This window comes from Amblyomma mixtum, chromosome 7 (genome assembly GCF_055824585.1).
Source record: "Amblyomma mixtum isolate Tamu chromosome 7, ASM5582458v1, whole genome shotgun sequence".
NCBI classification, from domain to species: Eukaryota; Metazoa; Arthropoda; class Arachnida; order Ixodida; family Ixodidae; genus Amblyomma; species Amblyomma mixtum.
In genome coordinates, this window is record NC_143018.1 from 126,992,113 (window position 1) to 127,009,678 (window position 17,566).

Below are 17,566 nucleotides of genomic sequence, written 5' to 3' on the forward strand. Positions count from 1 at the left end.
CAAACTTGTATGTGACAGTTATGCCGAATTTCCATGTTGGTCAGTGCCTACATTAAAAGATTTCCCTTAAAGGTAGGACCGGAGTTTTGACGTCACTCAAACAATAGATACACATTCTTTCTGGGTGGCAGAATAGCTAGATTCGGCTTTAGACAAAAAAAAACTTGCGCAAGCGATGGTACGTTCTTGACCACCTTGGATTTGAACGAGGACGGCACCCAGGCCTATGTTGCTTGTGTCGGTATGAAGCTTCGTGTCAGCGTTCTCGTCAAATGGGGCCAGAACTGGAGGTGCTTATAGGTGGCCTTTAAGATCTTCCAATGCTTTGGCCTGCAGGGCGTCTATGTGAAAGGCGTGTTTGTCCTTGTTCGACGCGTCAAGGGCTCGGCGATTAGTGCGGTCGTTTAGAGAGCGGCAGTAATAAGCACCTAATCCAAGAAATTGTCGGACGGCTTTCTGGTCACGCGGTGGAGGGAAGTTCACAATAGCTTTTGTTTTCTCTGGATCGGGTCTAAGACCTGCGTCGCTTACGACGTGCCCTAATAACTTGAGCTCGGTGTAAGGAAAGTGTTGCTTCTGGTTTTTTAAGGTAAACCCAGAAGCTATGATGCCTTGGAGGATTACTTCGAGGCGCTGAAGGTGCTCCTCGAACAATGAGACGAAGATCACAACGTCGTCAAGATGAAGGAGGCATGCCTGCCACTTGACATGTGCAATGACTATGTCCATAACCCGGTAGAAGGTTGCCGGTGGAGGTCGCAGACCAAAACGCATTGCTTTAAATTCAAAGAGCCCATCTGGAATGCTGTTTTTTTCATGGTCCCTCTCATCTACATCTATTTGAAAATCCCTATTTTAGATCCATTCATTAAAAATATTTCGCGGAGCAGAGGCGATCTCGAGCATCGTCGATTAGTGGCAGGGGGTAAATGTCTTATTTAGCAGTTTTGTTTGGGCGGCGGTGACCTACGCAAAACCTCAGTGCGCCATCTTGATTTCTTAGTGAGAACGACGGGTGCCACCACGCACTATGGAAGGGCTGAATAACGTCACCGCGAACAGCCGCTTTGACTTGGCCTTTGATGGCAGCGCGTTCAGTGGGAGGGCCGCGGTAAGCTGACTGTCGACTGACCCACAGCGCTAGAGGAGATCTCTCTCTTGTCTGCTCTGCAGTTGGGAAACCCCGGGGTTCCTTTCGAACTGCTAATCCGTGGTAGGCCTCCCCTGTTCAGTCGACACCACCTTGAAAGACCAGTGGCGATTGAAATGTTAGTGTTACCGGTTATGTGAGCCACTACAGTCTCAGTGCTCAGATGTTGGTTCTCATTCTCGAAATTCGTTAGCAGTACTAGTGTCTTGCCATCTTTTAGGCGAGCAACCCCTCTGTAGACAAGAAAGCTCAGTTCGAAAAGCAGGCTTTGTTTGCTTTATACAGTGTCTTCAAAGTTTAGCGCTGTATTCGCTGTTACGGCCATCATCAGACTCGAACGTCGCAGATTGATGACGTGATCATCAAGGATTTAGAGTGCCATCGGTCGGTCAGAAGAGCTGTGTATTGGGCGCTCCGTCGATATCACTGACCTGATTGAAGGTCAATAACTTCGCCATTTTCTGTCAACGATTACACGCAAAGGATGATGTCGCGCGAATAGTGGTCGAGTAGGATGAAGGTTGCCAGGTACGCAAGTGAGCTTATGCAGTACGAAGTTCCGGGCCCGTCCAAGGCGTAGTCATCTTTTTCAGAGTTGCGGCTAATGGCCTACTGAGAACAGAGTAGTCGGCACCGGTAGATGCGGCGCTGATTGGTTTCGCGGCATCGGAGATAATGGGGCGTCGATCGTGAGTGTTGGAACGTAACGTAATCATGCGGCCACCTGGCTGCAGCGGTCGGGAATTTTGAACACTTTGCTGAAGAGCAACTTCTTCCCAAAGGTTGTCGCTTCTAGCTTTTTTAAGAGGGCTAATGGCTGTCTCTTCGCCAGAGTAACCTATGGACGTCGCGTAGAGGAGAGGGACGGGGACATGGCGATCGGGAATGGTGTTGTGGCGAACCGGTTAGTGAGGCCAGGTAGTTGTCAACTTCAGGGAGGCGCTGATCACACTCCGGTCGTCGCCTGTCGGCGCAAAAGACTGGCAGACCCATTCGTCCGTAAAGGCTGTTGCGGTGCACATGGCCAATCTCACTGCAATGGTAGCACAGAGGGTCAAGTGAAAGAGACGTCTCATTTGCGTGGGCGCACCGGATGAGATCTATCGAGTGATGCTGGGCGGATGTAGGCAGGGACCTCCTGTTGGCGGCATGAAGGTTGGCAAGCACGAGAATTGCTGCTGCGTATTTCACGGCCGGTGGCGGTCTTGGTTTTAGAGATTCGATTAGCGTGAGCGTCTGCTGGCCCTCGTTACGATTTAAGTCCGAAAGGACTGGGACTTGCGGCGGCTGTGTCGTACAAGGGAGCTTCTGAAGCTCCTCGTGTCCTATGGCCTTTATGGTCACACAGAACACGTCAGGCCTCTGTGTGACCATACAGCGTCGCCGACGGTGGCAGCCGTCAGGGAGGACAGATGCTCTTACTGCTTCGATGGAATCTCAAACGTCTTCTTCATGGTAGTGGCCTCGGGCACAAATTTCGTTGTTTTTTTTTTTTGAGAGCGGGGGGGGGGGCTTTGTATTAAGCTAACGAAGATTTGCTCTTTGATGCCTCTCATAAGACAACAGTTCTTTCTCTTCGGCCATGTTGGGATCAGCCTAACATCAGCACCGAACAGGCGGCTCGCACTTGGTTTTCCTCTTACGCTGATATGTTCGCCAAGAATTCTGAACCCCTTTAACAAGTATCCCCCTCCCTAACTTTTAAGTCCCAAATCTCCCCGCCTTTTTCGCACTTGCTCCCTTTTCTTACAATCGGTTCAAGGCCACAGTATACATCGCGCTATTTTTTTCTATCTGTTCTTATGTATACACATTTTCCAGCGTGTTCCCCTGGCATCCATCTACGCGCTTCACTCTCATGCACCCTCCCTCGATCTATTTTTATCCCCCTTTCAACTGTGGAGGTTCGCTTGTGGCAACAAAAGCTCCGGAGAAGTTACTGAGCCTTCCCCTCTACGCCCCCCCCCTCCTCCGTCGTCTCCTCCGTCACTCGCTTGAGAATATAGCGACGCATAACTATACCGCAACTATGGGTCGACGGGTCTTGCCTGTGGCGTCCGGTGAGGAAGCGTGCACGCTCGAACTGGCGCCTTTCGCAGTTTGCGCAAGCGAAAAGCCACATCTGCTCGCTTACGAGAATTCCGGAGTAGTTCAGTACCCTGGCCTGTAATATCTAATTTGTGAATATTACCATTTTTGATCTTGATATATATTCGGAAATGAATATAGTTTTGAGAGTAATTGTTCCCTTCAATACACGCCGGTTTATTTTTGTTGCGAAAGCAACACTACGCCAGCCAGTTCGGCTCGTCGCGTGGTCGCACTTCAGCCGTATGCCGTGGCCCACGAACGATATTGAGCCGCCGTTGCCTAGCAACGCTGCAGCCGCGCTCCAACAGATGGCGCCACAGTCGACGCCGCTGCGGTCGCCGCTCGCTCCACCAGATGTGCTCCGCTGGGTAGAGGGAGAGGAGGTGTCGTCTCGCGGGGTATATATATATATATATATATATATATATTGTATGTATATATATATATATATATATATATATATATATATATATATATATATATATATATATATATATATATATATACACCCCTCTTGGTTAGCATAGGCCGTATGCCGTTACAATATATATATATATATACTGAGGGGCGTATGAGGGGCATACAGAGGGGCGTATGGAGGCTTGCACTGAATAAACCAGAAATATTTTATGAAAACATTGCTAAATATGGTAAATAGAAGGACGTCTCACAGTACCTCTGACATACTTTACAGTCAGGGATTCCTTAAGTATAATGCCTTGAAATAAATAGGAATTGTGCCGAATGAATTTCTTGCGTGCATGTCCAGGAGACGAAAAACACTTAAGGAATTCTTGACAAGCTATTCCATTTCATGCATCAACCTGAAACTTCAGGAAAGCTTTTATTAAGCGGAATGTGCTCCAGCACAGGTTTACCGAAGTGTTGTAAACGTAGTTAAGTGCGAAAACCTTTATATTTACGACAGTGTGACATTTACAATATCACTGATACTAAGAAGGAATTCAAACAGTCTAAAAATTCAACCTTAAGAAAACCTTGATGTTGAAGGTGCAGCCGCTGATGCCAGAGCAACTTATATATTATTTAACAGTTTCATTTTTGCTCCACGATCAGCAATAAGGTAACAATTTTAGCCCTATTAGGGCCATTGGGCCGTTGGAAAACAAAGGTTTAATTCGTCGGGTACTGTATGAGTCGCTCTATGTCATAAGTCATCGCACCATGCTGGATGCATTCCCGGCACGACGACGCCGAGGTTCCAACGTTTTATCTTGAATCCATGTAATGTATACATGCGCTGGTACCGATCTTACCAAATATTCTGCAACGTATTTGAAAACATAGACGTATTTTTGAGCGTGATGATACACGTTTTCTCATGCAGAAACACGTCAGCTGCATTTCTTCCGCGATCAGCAGATGCAGTTCTGCAAAAGCGCTAGTTCAGACAATGAAGTCCCAAAAAATTTCATACACAGTGGGCTTCTGCTGAGAACGTATATTATGCAGGGTTAGTTAACTTGCTCCAAGGTGGGGGCGCTGTTTATTCTTGACTGGAGGTAAGCTCAACAGTAGAAGACATACAAGAGCTTGTGTGCTGCATTCTCTCGCATATGTTATTCAATCAGCTGTGAGCTGGACTAGGAACAGTTCCACGGTCCTGTCTCCTGCGTCGTCCTTCTTGGAAACGGGGTAATTGCGCTTGAACACACCTACAACACAAGTTGAAGTGGACAGTACGCACGCAGTTACCCCTTTTCAAAGCGAACATCCAGCAACTAGCCTAGCCCTGCTTTCCGCTTTACTACGGTATGTGTCGTCCTTGTCTTTTTCCGCTATGCTTCCTAGTTCCGCACCACTTCTCGTTTGAACCTTAACTTCTCTTTTATACATATAATGTGACTGACCACAACCACCCAGACAGCAAATAGTTTCGTTTACTGGAATTCTGACGGAAAATTAGGCTGTACTTACCTTAAGCAACGCCACGTCGTAATAGTGCTCTGGGTCAAATTTGGGATGGGTTGTCATGCTCTCTGCGAATGTGTGCACGCCCTTTTTATCTATCGTAGTATTGTAGAAGACGATCACCCGAACTGCCCGGCTGCCATTATCATTCCTGGAGGAAAAAGAACACGGGAAAATTATCAGCAAAACTGACACATCTGCTCTAGACATACTACGTCACATAAATCTATGATTGATGATTTGAATTTAGCTAACAATTGCTTATATGATTGAGTGGCGAAACAACATCGTGTTCTGATTCGCTCGATGAGGCCCACATTTCCTTTCAAATCAAGTTTATTTCATATTTACAGTACATGGTTATGGGGTATATACATCAGGAGGCCCAAAAGTCGAGACTGCAAATAGGGCCTCCTATGGCTACATGAACAGAATACATAAACCGACGCATGCACAACAATTCGAGGTAAAAAAAAAGGACGGCAAATAAAGCGACAAAAAGGAAAGAAGTGTACAGCAAATGAATGTTACATAGTGATTGCAAACACAAAAACGTTATTAAACATCTAAGGATTCAAACAAGTTTCGTTTTAACATTTTTTTGAATTTGTGCAATGACATTGGGGATTTCAGTGAAGAGAGCAAATTATTTCAAGTGGAGATGGCAAAGAACGATGTAGTTTGCTTTCCATAATTAGTCCGTACTTTTGGCAACAATAAATTGTTCGACAAAGCAAAACGCGTGACTTTATTATTAGTAATTATATTTTCAGGGAAAAATTAACACCTATGTATTATTGATGACTTTGAAAAGAAAAACCAGGACCTGAAATTTGTGTAGATGTTCAAGGGGCAGGACATGTAGTGAATGGAACAAAGGTGCAGACGGCTGGGTAAAAGAAAAGAAAGTGATGATTCGAAGTGCTTGTTTTTGTATAGAAATGAGCATAGAAAGATGAATTCTGTATGTGCTACCCCATGAGGTGATACAGTAATTAATATGGGAGTGTATGAATGCTTAATAGATTGAAAGCAGCGTATGTAAGCTAAAGAACGGCCTTGTTCTGATAAGAGCCCTTATTCCGAAACGAATTTTATTAACAACGCAGGCGACATGATGATTAAACTTTAGGTTCGAGTCAACTATCACACCTAGAAATGTAGCAGAATGTGTTTGTGGTATGGAAACATTATTGATAGATATTGATAAATGTGGAGTAATTTTTCTTTGAGGGGCGTGAAATACCACAAAACTGGTATTTGGACGCATAGTGTGTTACGTGGAAAGGCAGAAAGTGTAGCCGAGTTGAAGAGTGCCACTTTTTCCGTCCAGTATAATGGGCAAAAAGCCTCACTACTGTGAACAGTTCTTTACAAAACGGCTTCACGTATCTTGAGCTAAAACCCAGGTCCACTGTGTTCTCTTAAAATGCTTATAGAATAAATTCCAGATACTTTTCCGCGTCTGAATCTGCTGTAGCATCGTATTTCATTCCCTAGTAGTAATGGCGTGGTAAAAAATGGTGGAACTAGCAAGTTCACGGGAATTTCTTCATTCTTTCCAGTCTTTGGTTCTTAAGAGAATTATAATGGCTGTGACCACATTGCAAAAAAAAAATGTTTACGATGTATATTCTACATCATGGGACGTTCAACGTCCGAAGGCTCAAATTGCCTCGCAGAGGCGCGGTCGCGAAGGTTTCTGCGTTAATTTCCGGTACCTGCCAATTTCTTACTTAATTTGAAAAGGCACAAATACCGAGTGTCTTGTTTTAATTCCTTCCATCCAAATGCAGTCTAGACTCTCATCCATAGCCATAGACTAAGAAGCTGACTTCGCATACACAAAACTGCCACGGCAGGCAATTCTGCGCCACGGCTCACATGCCTATGGCCTAAGTTTCACAATCATGTGTACAAGCTCTCTAAACTAGAGTCCAGAATTCCTGGCCATTACAGGCCAATATGTACCTTTATGTCATACAGTTTCGGGCGCAACACTGGAGTTTTAAGCAGCGCTTTGCGTAGCAAAGAAATATTTGCGTGGAAGTGTTTAACTCGTCTTGTTTAAGCTTAGTTCAGAGCATTTGGTTGGCCGAATGCCTTAGAAGAATAAAGCTCTGCTAAAAACATTTTTGAATGTATTGTACTGACTTCATATGTGTTATTGTGTCCCGTACCTAAAGACCAAAATGAATGCGTTAAAAGTATGCTAGGAGAGAAACTACGAACATTCTTTAAAAACTTTAAGAATTACAAATTCTGCCTATGTATTTTATTTTGCCACACTAAAACAAATTAAATTCAGTTCAGCTTATGCGACTTAAAATGGGCCACAAGTGGATTTCACTGCAGGAGGCGGACTAAAGTTATTCGTCCGCGGAATGAATTCCTGGCGCACCCACGCAACGGCATGCTCTAATACAATTTTGTGAGCATTTCACCGCAAAAAGCCGAGCCCCAAGCCGAGGGAAGTATTATACTCATTAGAATACTCCTTTAAAAAGCGGTGGGTAGCCGACGGCACTGAAAATCGAGTTTACATCCTCCCGAATGAACGCGGATGCGGTACAACACTGCCACCGCTTAGAGGAGGCTCCTAGGTGCTCAGAGGTATCCACAAATCTTACTACGAACGCTGTCGTCTTTCATAATTGTATTGGCTTTGGCTTGCGGGTTAAACGTCAGAGAGCGACTGACGCATTCAAGGAACCCGTAGTGTAACGCTCCGGATAATTTCGACATGTGTTTCTTTGAAGCGCACTCTCATCATAGATTACACAGGCCTCTAGCATTTGGCCCCCATCGAGATGCGACAGGCGTGGCCCGGACTGAACCTGCGTCTTTAATGTAATGTTTCAATGAAGCATCGCCCTTCAGGAGAGGGCACTGCTGGTCCTGTTCCAACTTGTTTTCGATCAAGTCACTCCTCCACGGGGCGTAATGTTGGGCGTTAATCCTTACTTGACGCCCACCTCGACATCGACATTTTGTTGAGTGTCCTCACAAACTGAAGGAACTTTTAAGACTGCGACTTCACTGCCAACAGGAAAGTGATGCTGTTAGGTATAACCTCCTTCAAAGATTTTTCAGTTACAAGCCAGACGACGTCGTGTGAGTGGGGACACTTTTGTAACGACAACACATACTGTGAGGGTCCGCACGGGATGGAGAGGCAAAGAGACACCGCTAGACTCAGTTGAGACAAAACAAATCTATTCAAGAATTGCATATTATCGAGTACACGATGCAGAGGCTCTGGTGCCACTCCTTTGGCGCCGAAGTTTTCGCTAGGAGGAACTGAGGGGCCGCGGTGTGGACCTTGTTCGTTCGCTTAGGCTTGTCTTCCCCGAAAGCTTGGTCGCTTGGGGCCCCGGAGGACCGACCGGCCCACCGGCCCGGGCCTTGTCCTCTCTGGGCAGCGCCATTGCCACTCTTGCTGGGGGTGGTTGACCAGTTGAATACTTAAAGATGACGGCCAGGCTGGCTCCAATACAAGGAGAGTCCCGGCGCCATACAATCTGTTGTTCAAGTGTATCCAGGGTCTCGCAAAAGAAAGATGTCACCGTAGATAGCGGCCTTCCGAGAACGCGCAGCGTACGGTCACACTCGCTCACCCGCCGAAAAAATGTTCCGGCGAACATTTGAGATCGATATATTAAAACCGCTTTGAGTACCCTCGCAGCTGTACGATGGGTCCGAAAGCACTCTCATTCCACATAACATTTTCGTTAACACCATGCTACGGTAGTCACAACTGGGCGTATCACAGAGCAGCACTGTACTTGCACAGACACACGTATGAACCCAGCACCCAAGCCTCGCCCTTAAGTCCAAACTGGACGGCATAAACATCACCATATTTAAAAATGAGCTCCCACTTTCAGCGCTATCATGGCACAACAAAACAACAAACAATAATCGAGGGGAGGGCCTAGCGAAAGGAAGCCAAGGTTGTTATTGAACGGTGCATGCTCTCCCGCAAAGGTACTACTTCATGAAAACGAATACATAACTGCCAACTCCAGTGTCTTAGCTCAGGAGCACGAACATTGTTATTAGTTGCGAAATAATACAGAGCTAACCATTTCCCAACTGCTCTTGATAGATGCCATTAGTTTGATCTAGCTTTCGGCTTTCTTAGCTGATATCGGCATTCACGACTATTACCGGAGAGGTATGGGCTCCTGTGTGTGGTTACGGGTCTAGGCGGTGCTCATGGCAGGGGCCTCGGACCTTTAGGCCCAAAAGGCTTTGGTCAAGAGAGCTAAGCTGGCGGCTTCGACCAATCGGGTCCCGGAATAGGGACTCCACCCGTTGCGGTGCTCTTTAAAAGAGCCTCACCTCTTTTATTAAATAAAGGCTTTTTTTTTTTTTTTTTTTTTGAAATTGAAATTGAAATTTATTTTCTTTCTTTCTACAGAAAGAGGGAGCCGGGGCAAAAGGCCAATTGGCCTGACAATCCCATGTATGTTACCTGCGCAGCAGCATTGCACGTCTCGTCTTCCGACAATGCATTAAATAGGTCAGATGTCATTCCTGCCATAACCCCTGCCGCCTGCGGGACAAATGCAGGAGAGGACGTTTCCTGCGAACTATCTGCACGCTCCTTCTGAGTGCCGCCCCCATCTAAATCTTGACTTTCACTTCGCTCATTTGGTGAATAGTGAGCTCGTGCCAGCTTCAAGCGATCTGCATGTGTCGTGATCACGCGTCGGTTCATGTCTAGGATTTTGAAGGTTACTGGAGAAAGCTTCTCGTCAACCTGACATGGTCATCTCCACTTTGTCTGGAGCTTCCTAGCTAGCCCTGACTGTCCTTGGCAGTTCTCGATGTACATGCTGCCCTCCATATGAAACGGCGCGTGTCTGGCACCGCGATCGTGCGCCTCTTTCATTCTCTCCGCCACTTTGATTGAGGTCTCCCTTGCTATGTCCCATGCAACCTGCAATCGCGATTCCAGCTACACCTTATTGAGGCGTATGGGAGGCGTCCAGTGAGTCCAGTGAGGCGTATGGGACGCGACGGGGACCCACTGCGACTTCACTCGGCTCGTCTGGATCTCTGCCATATAGGATGGAGAATGGCATGTCGCCCGTGTTTTCATGCGCTGCGGAATTGCATGCAAGCATCGCATAGGGGAGCCACATGTCCCAGTCACGCTGGTCGCGCGAGACAATATGCGACAGGAAAGCGGTCATGCTTTAGTTTAGTCGCTCCAACGTGTCGTTGCAAGGAGGACGGTATGGTGTTGTCTGCTTGTTATTTATCTTGAACAGCTCGGATACTCTCCTCATTAGCTGCGATACGAAGTTGGTTCCTTGGTCTGTTAAGAGTTGCCTTGGAGGTCCATGTATGAGAACGATCTGTTCAACCGGCGCTCGCGCAACCGTGTCTGCCTTTTGATATGGAATTGCCGCCGCCCCTGCGTATTTTGAAAGGTGACCTACAAATACTAGAATGCACATTTTTCCGGAAGTGGTCGTGGGAAACCAACCGGCTATGTCCATACTAGTCCGCTCGAAGGGAGCCGAAGACTCAGTCAACGTCTGAATTAGTGCTGGCCTGCGACCCTTGGGTGTTTTTCTCGCTATGCAGGAACGCCACCCTGCGCAGTATTCCTTAAAGTTCTGTCGGATGACACTCAAGACGTAAATCGTTCAACCCTTTGTGCGCGCCTTCATTACGCCAAAATGGCCGGCGCAGGGTACGTCGTGAAATGCACGAAGGACCCTTTCTGTCCACGACCTATGTATGACGACCATTTCCCAAGTGGTAGGCTCTGGTCTCCCTTTCCTCTTTGGCCGCGTCCGCTGCTGCAGGGTTCCGTTTTTACCAGTGAAGTAGCCTGAATGTTGAGGGTCCAATGATTTCTCTTCTCAGGTTTCGATCGTTCGCTTGAGGCCGGGATCTTTGAGCTGCCGCTCTCAAAACTCGGCCGGGTCAGTTACTGGGACAAAATTCCGTACAACTGCGACGGTGGCTTGGCGGCTTAGCACGTCTGTGTTCATATGGGGTCTGTCTGACTTACGTACGACCTCAAAAGAATATTCTTACAGCACTAAATTCGATCTACGCAGCCGCGAGCTGGGGTCTCTGACACTCATCACCTATCTTAGAGAAGGCAGTCTGTTACTAGCTTGAAATGGCTGCCGCAAATGTAGCACCTACAGTGATTTACTGCCCATGCAACCGCGAGGCACTCCCTTTCTGTGGCTCCATACTTCTGCTCTGTGGGGCTCAGCTATTGGCTAGCAAATGCTACAGGACGTTCCCTACTCTCGATAACCTGCGAGGGCACGGCACCAAGCGCGAACTTTGACGCATATGTGACCACAGCGAAGGGCAACTTGAAATCTGGATGCCTCAACAGCAGTGCACTGATTACATTTCTCTTCAGAGCTCCGGTAGCATCCGCCGAATCCCTTCGCCAGCGAAGAGCGACATTCTTTACTGTTAAGGTTGTCGGCTTAGCTAGGTTGGCGAATTCCTCTATGCGCCTTTGCTAGAAGCCAATCCGGCCTAGGAAATGCTGAACCTGACGGGCACTAGTGGGGGATGGAAAATCCGAGATGCGTTTTAGTATCTCCGGGTCTAGCCGGACGTCGTTATCTGAAGCAATATGCCCGAGGTATTTAGCCTCCTTCTCTAGGCATTCGCACTTTGAAGGCCTAAGCTTGACGCGCGCTCCTCGCAGTCGCACCAAGGATTTTTCGATGTTGCTCAATGTCCCTCAAAGTTGTCACTGTACATGATTATGTCATTTATATACACGAAGCACAACTTTCTCAGAAGGCCTGCCAGGATAAAATCAGCTGTCCTCTGCCAGACAGAAGGGCTTTAGACTAAGCTCATCAGCGTCCTTCTCCGTTCATAGTGCCCTGCTGGAGTATCGAATGCCATTTTCTCGTCATCTGCCGAGTCCGTTGCTATCTGCCGAAATCCCGCCGCCAGAGCCCAGCTTAGAAAGCGTCTGCTGCGCATTGGGAAAAGGAGTTTAAAAAAAGCAAGCTTCGATGTGGTGCTCTCGACGTCTGATCGTCTGGCTCGCTTGAGGCGAGCCGTAAACAGCGAATATGGAAAACACGTTAAGTGCAGAACGAGGAGGAGGACGAGGAACAGCTTCATTTCGAGAAAAGAATTAAATCCTGGCCTATTCCCCGTCGTTGGTATGTGCCATGCCACTAAGGCAACAACAACAGCAAAAAGAGGGGGCACTTTAGCTCCACCTTCAGAACATGAGGAGATAGCGTAGTGCGTTAATTCCAATATATGCGCAAGGTCGTTCTCAAGTTTACATTCACAGATCCCTCAGAGTCCTCATACCACTCCTGGCGCAGTAGTGCAGTGGTTAAGCGATGTTCCACTGCACTGCGAAGGAAGGTGCTCCCAGCGGTGGGCCTTGTGCGCCCAGACTGATCTTCTCGAGCGAACAATCATTAATTGAACTGCCACCTACAATGGTGAGCAGTTTGCTCACTATTCGGTAGGCAGGTCGCGATGACGCCGCAAGTTCACGTGAACTAGGTGGCCCACATTCTTCCTAGCTTGCTCTTTGGACTCCACTTGCCAGAGTCATGTTGCACACATGGCGATTGCCTTCCTGCTAGAAGCTACCATTAACGAAAGGACGACAGGAAAAGGAAAGTTTTCACTGTTCCGCGAAATGCCATTTTGAGCCCTAGATTGTTCTACTGTAGGTTGAAGTGTGATGCAGATATGTTTACGCGGACTGCCCATCTGTTAGAATTTAAGTATACTTTGGACGGATTAATTGCGTATTTACGAAAGTACACTTTAAATATATTGCCAGCAACCAAATCAGATTTTCTGAAACTCAATTTCAAGATTTAGGCTGTTTAACGACAGCTTGAAGTATACTGCAAACATGCTTATGCATGCTACCCATTTGTTAGAATTCAAGCGTACTTTGGACGAATTAATTGAGCATTTACGAAAGTACACTTCAAATACATTGCCAACACGCCGGTGCCATTTCCAGAAACGCGATTCGAGCACTATACTATTCTACGGCAGCTAGAAGTGTGCTGTAAATACATTTAAAAGGACTGCTCGTTTGTTAGAACTGCAGTATACTTCGAACGAAATAATTTGAAATTCACGAATGTACACATCCAATACGTTCACAAAGAGCTAAAACCGCATACATATTTTTTCACGTATTTGAAACGAGCTCGAAGTATGCTTTAATTGAGGTATTTTTGGCAAATTTTAAGAATATATTTCGAGTACCAAGTATGAAATCATGAACCTGATTCCTACATATTTTAAGTGTATTTGTGAGTATAGATTATAATTAAAATGTAACATGAATATCCCACCGTGTATTCCAGACGTATTAATGTTAGCAAAGGGTACCCTGCTATACCTAGCAGAGTGAAGCGATCGCTTCAAAAAGACCTCAACGGTGGGCTCCTACTTGTTGAATAGTCCATGGAAGTGGGCCTCACGGAGAGCTCTGTCCACTAGTAATGTTTGGAGAGCGACTAGAGCAGCTTCCAGACCGGCTTCTCGAGAGGAGTGGCATGGGTTGGGTAGGGAAGGAACTGCCATGGGTTGGATCATTCCCACAGGTCGTGCACGAGGGTGGCCTTGGCCGTCCCACATGTTGAGCAGAGTGGGAGGGTAAAAACAGGATAGTAGCGATGAAGGAGGTAAGGTGAGATGTAGCAATTTGTCTGCGGTTGCTGCCAGATTACACTGTATTTTGAATCTAGTGTACGGTGAAGTGGTCAGAGAGCGAAACCGCTGTTTTTGTATTGAGTAGTGATTTCGCGCTACGTGAGTAGAGCCAGTGAGGTTTCCCGTGTAGATTTGGGTGTTCGGTCTTCCTGGGCCCGGAGAAATAGTTCTCCAGCCAGCGCATGAAAGCAGTGATTACCGGGGATCAAGGCATTCCCAGGAACCCACGTGAAAATTATCTCTTGGTTAGACTGTATCCCGATGCGAAAGTGCGTCGGGTGGTTGATGTGATAATGTTTTACTGATAGTGACGGTACGCAGCCTGGGCATCGGTGCAGATTTCAGAGATGTTGAGATTTTGTGTAGCGTGTATTAGCGCCAAGGCGATGGCCGCGTTATTAGCCTCCGTAGGGTTGTTGGTTTGGAGGGCGGCTGTGTGACACCGATCGCCCCATCCACGTAGGTGGCGACAGAGAGGCCTGGTAGGGTGTGTGGAGCAACGTCCATGTAGATGATGTCGAGACTACCTCTGTAATGCTCGGCGGAATATTCAGCACGGGCTGGGCCTGCCCCTGTATAGCTCTGGTTTCATATTCCTGGGCAGCGGTTTGGTGCGCAGTAGGCCCTGGATGTCAAGTGGGATGATGTGATAGTCAGGGGCCGGTGTGCTTGTGGTGGTGGCCAGGTGCAGATGCCGTAGGATACGTTGGAAGGTTTTGTGCGGTTTAGTCGAAGCATGTGGTTGCTTCGTTGGGCTTCGAGTAGTTCCGAGATTGTATGGTAAGTACCCGTTGGGAGTGAGTGCTTTGTGCGAACGGATTGTGGTAAGCGGAGCGCTGAGGTGGTCGCCTTTCTAACAAGCATATTCAGCTTTGTCTTGCTGCGTTTTGCTAAGCAAGTGATAATAAAGGTGATAATTCAAGCCGCTGGTGATGAGGGCTTCTGTCTTATTAAGGGCTTTCTTCTCCGACAGGCCGCGGTTGCGTGTCGCCACTCCGCGGCTTGTCTAGGAGTTATCGAGTGAAGGTTGCAACCAAAGTGTCCAGTATATAGCGCCCAAGGACCTCAAGTCTTTTCTTTTGACCAGTGGTATGTCGTCGTCGTACATTCGGAGGTTTATGCGTGGATCCCGGGGAAGTGGTGTGGTCATGAGCAATACCGATCTTGGTGTGGAGCACTTAAGGCACAGTTACTTCGACTAACCCGCGCAGAACGAGCCCCTAGCAGCACTTCGTCGCTTACGACCGAGCTGTTGCTTTACCATTCTGCTGTCCTGCCCTAGGCAATATGTAGGGCAGACTAGACTGTGTCTTAACGAAATATTAAAAGTACGCCGTTAAAAAGTTTCACAAGCTCCCCAGCTAACCGCACTTCCTTTCCCCTCACTTCTTCTTCTTCTTCATCCTCTTTATAATGGCACATACCCACGTGGTGGGATTGGCCAAGGTATAGTGGTATAAATAAGGAAATTTCCATACGATTACGACAAAATATCGGAGCCAAACGTGAATTTTGAAAAATGTATTCATGAAAAACGATAGAAGAATAGTTGAAGTGAAATAACAAAACATTTTGGGGAAAAAAAAACTCCAAGACTTTTAAAGGAGTTAGCAAATCAACCTACCAGTTGCAATTATGTAATCATGGAGATTGCCACAAATTGAACCCAATGCAAATGCTTTGGCGCTCTCCCCTCACGATTTGCCGTCTTCGTTATCCTCCCCTCGGTCTCATGCGCTGCTTCTTGATGCTAAAGGATTTCTTGTCTCATGAGTGGCGTGTACATGACCGGTCGCAGAGCGTGTCGGCAGAGCGTGTCCGCATGAAAATGACTATTCGAGAACCGCCGCTGTGGCTCAGTGGTTAAGGCGTCCGTCTACTGAGCCGGAGTATCCGGGTTCTAACCCGACCGCGGCGGCAGCGTTTCGATGGAGGCGAAGCGCAAAAGGCGGCAGTGTGTTGTGAGATGTCAGTGCACGTTGAAAATCCCCGGTTGGTCTAAGTTAATTCAGGAGACCTCCACTATGGCTCCTCTTTATTTCTTTCTTCCTTCACTCCCTCCTTCATCCCTTCCGTTACAATGCGGTTTCGGGTGTGCACCGAGGTACATGAGACAATTACTGCGTCATTTCAATTGATCAAAACCAAAAAAAAAGCAACTTAATTTTAGGAAATAATTCGGCGGCACTGCCGTTCGAACCTAAGCCCTCTCTGTAACCGGCGGGCACGCAACGCATACGCCAAGAAGGGTCTTTTTTTTCTTATTTGCATGGAAGTACACCCACACTGACAGGCTTCAAGACCGACTTAACCAGGCGGCATCACGCAACCCGTCATATACAATCACACCAGCACCCACTCTCATTTTGTCAGCACATCAAAATTTAGGAAGACACAAGCACGCGCCGAGGAAACGGAGCCAGGCAGGAGGTCAATCCTGCACACCATATACCCCCCGCACTATAGTACACTACTCTCTGAACAGAGACGAAAGGCCTTATTTTTGTATTATTTTTTTTCTTCAACATTATATTTATTACAATGATGCGATGTTTTATGTGCATTGGCTATCTGCAAATATTAATAAAGTAGTTGTACATTAACACACATAAGCAACGAAGCGCGAGAAAGAGTCAAATCGGAGCACATATCTAATACATCATAACACGACACATCTAAGCAACAAAGAACTAGAAAAAAGGCAATGAAGAACGCAGCGCTAAAAGTGACTGCCACTCCAGTTCAAACTCGTTCTAGGTATACAATTATTTTAGGGGTACAATCATTCTAAAAAAAATGATCTTGAGGAGAAACAACAGATTCACAATGTCAGTCCATCATGCGTCTTTTCCACATGCCAGGTAATCCAATTAAAAATAACATATATAAGGGTTCATCAACAAATGGTAGTGCAGTGACGAATCGTACAGAAAGCGGTGTCGAATTAAGTCCTTTCTTTCAATGTCCGCTACAGGATGTCCATCAAGAGTACTGTGTTTTTACAATTAATGAAACAATGCTCAATTGTTTCAGGAGCATCACAAAGGTGACAGTTCAGTGTACACCCGAAAATGCCTTTTTTCTCTAGCCGTATGTTTTAACTGGCAATGTCTCACTGTGTAGGTTAATGAAAAATATTTTTGTACATAGCGAGACGGGCATTTTACGTACTCTCTTGAGGATGTCATTTCCCAGTGAACCAAAATGCACAGAGTGATACAGCGGCGGAGGGAAGAGAATAAAATTAAATTTCTGTGAAACCGTTTACTGGACTACGAAGAAAGGAACTCAGGGGAAAAACAAACAAGGAGGAAACGAACAGACAAATGCACATGATGCATGAATCCCCACAAACACGGATGATCAGAAACATTGGAGGGCACATTGATGCTCGGAAAAGCATGAACTAAATTTACTTGAAGGAATGCACGCACTATTGGGTGTGTACCGTCCGAGAAAAGCATGAAACGTGAAGCCCTCTGTCGGACATACGAGTGGACAAAACCTAGGCCGCCAGCAGTTACAGCGGTTACAGCGGTTACAGCGGTTACAGCGGTTACAGCGGTTACAGCGGTTACAGCGGTTACAGCGGTTACAGCGGTTACAGCAGTTACAGCGGATATTACAGGCCGCCAGATTGTTTTCACGCCTGATTGATTGAAAAGACGAATCCCACACAAAAATTGCGAA

General features: G+C 46.8%; 1 protein-coding gene across 1 annotated transcript in view; it reads right to left on the bottom strand.

Moving 5' to 3' along the window:
* The window catches only part of LOC149337542 (clotting factor G beta subunit-like), an 82,647-nt gene that overhangs the window by 24,374 nt on the left and 40,707 nt on the right, over positions 1-17,566 (bottom strand). Inside the window, exon 5 of the mRNA XM_089554448.1 lies at positions 5,180-5,324. Within this exon, the coding sequence (XP_089410574.1) occupies positions 5,180-5,324 (145 nt within the window). The remainder of the gene's footprint in view (positions 1-5,179; positions 5,325-17,566) is intronic.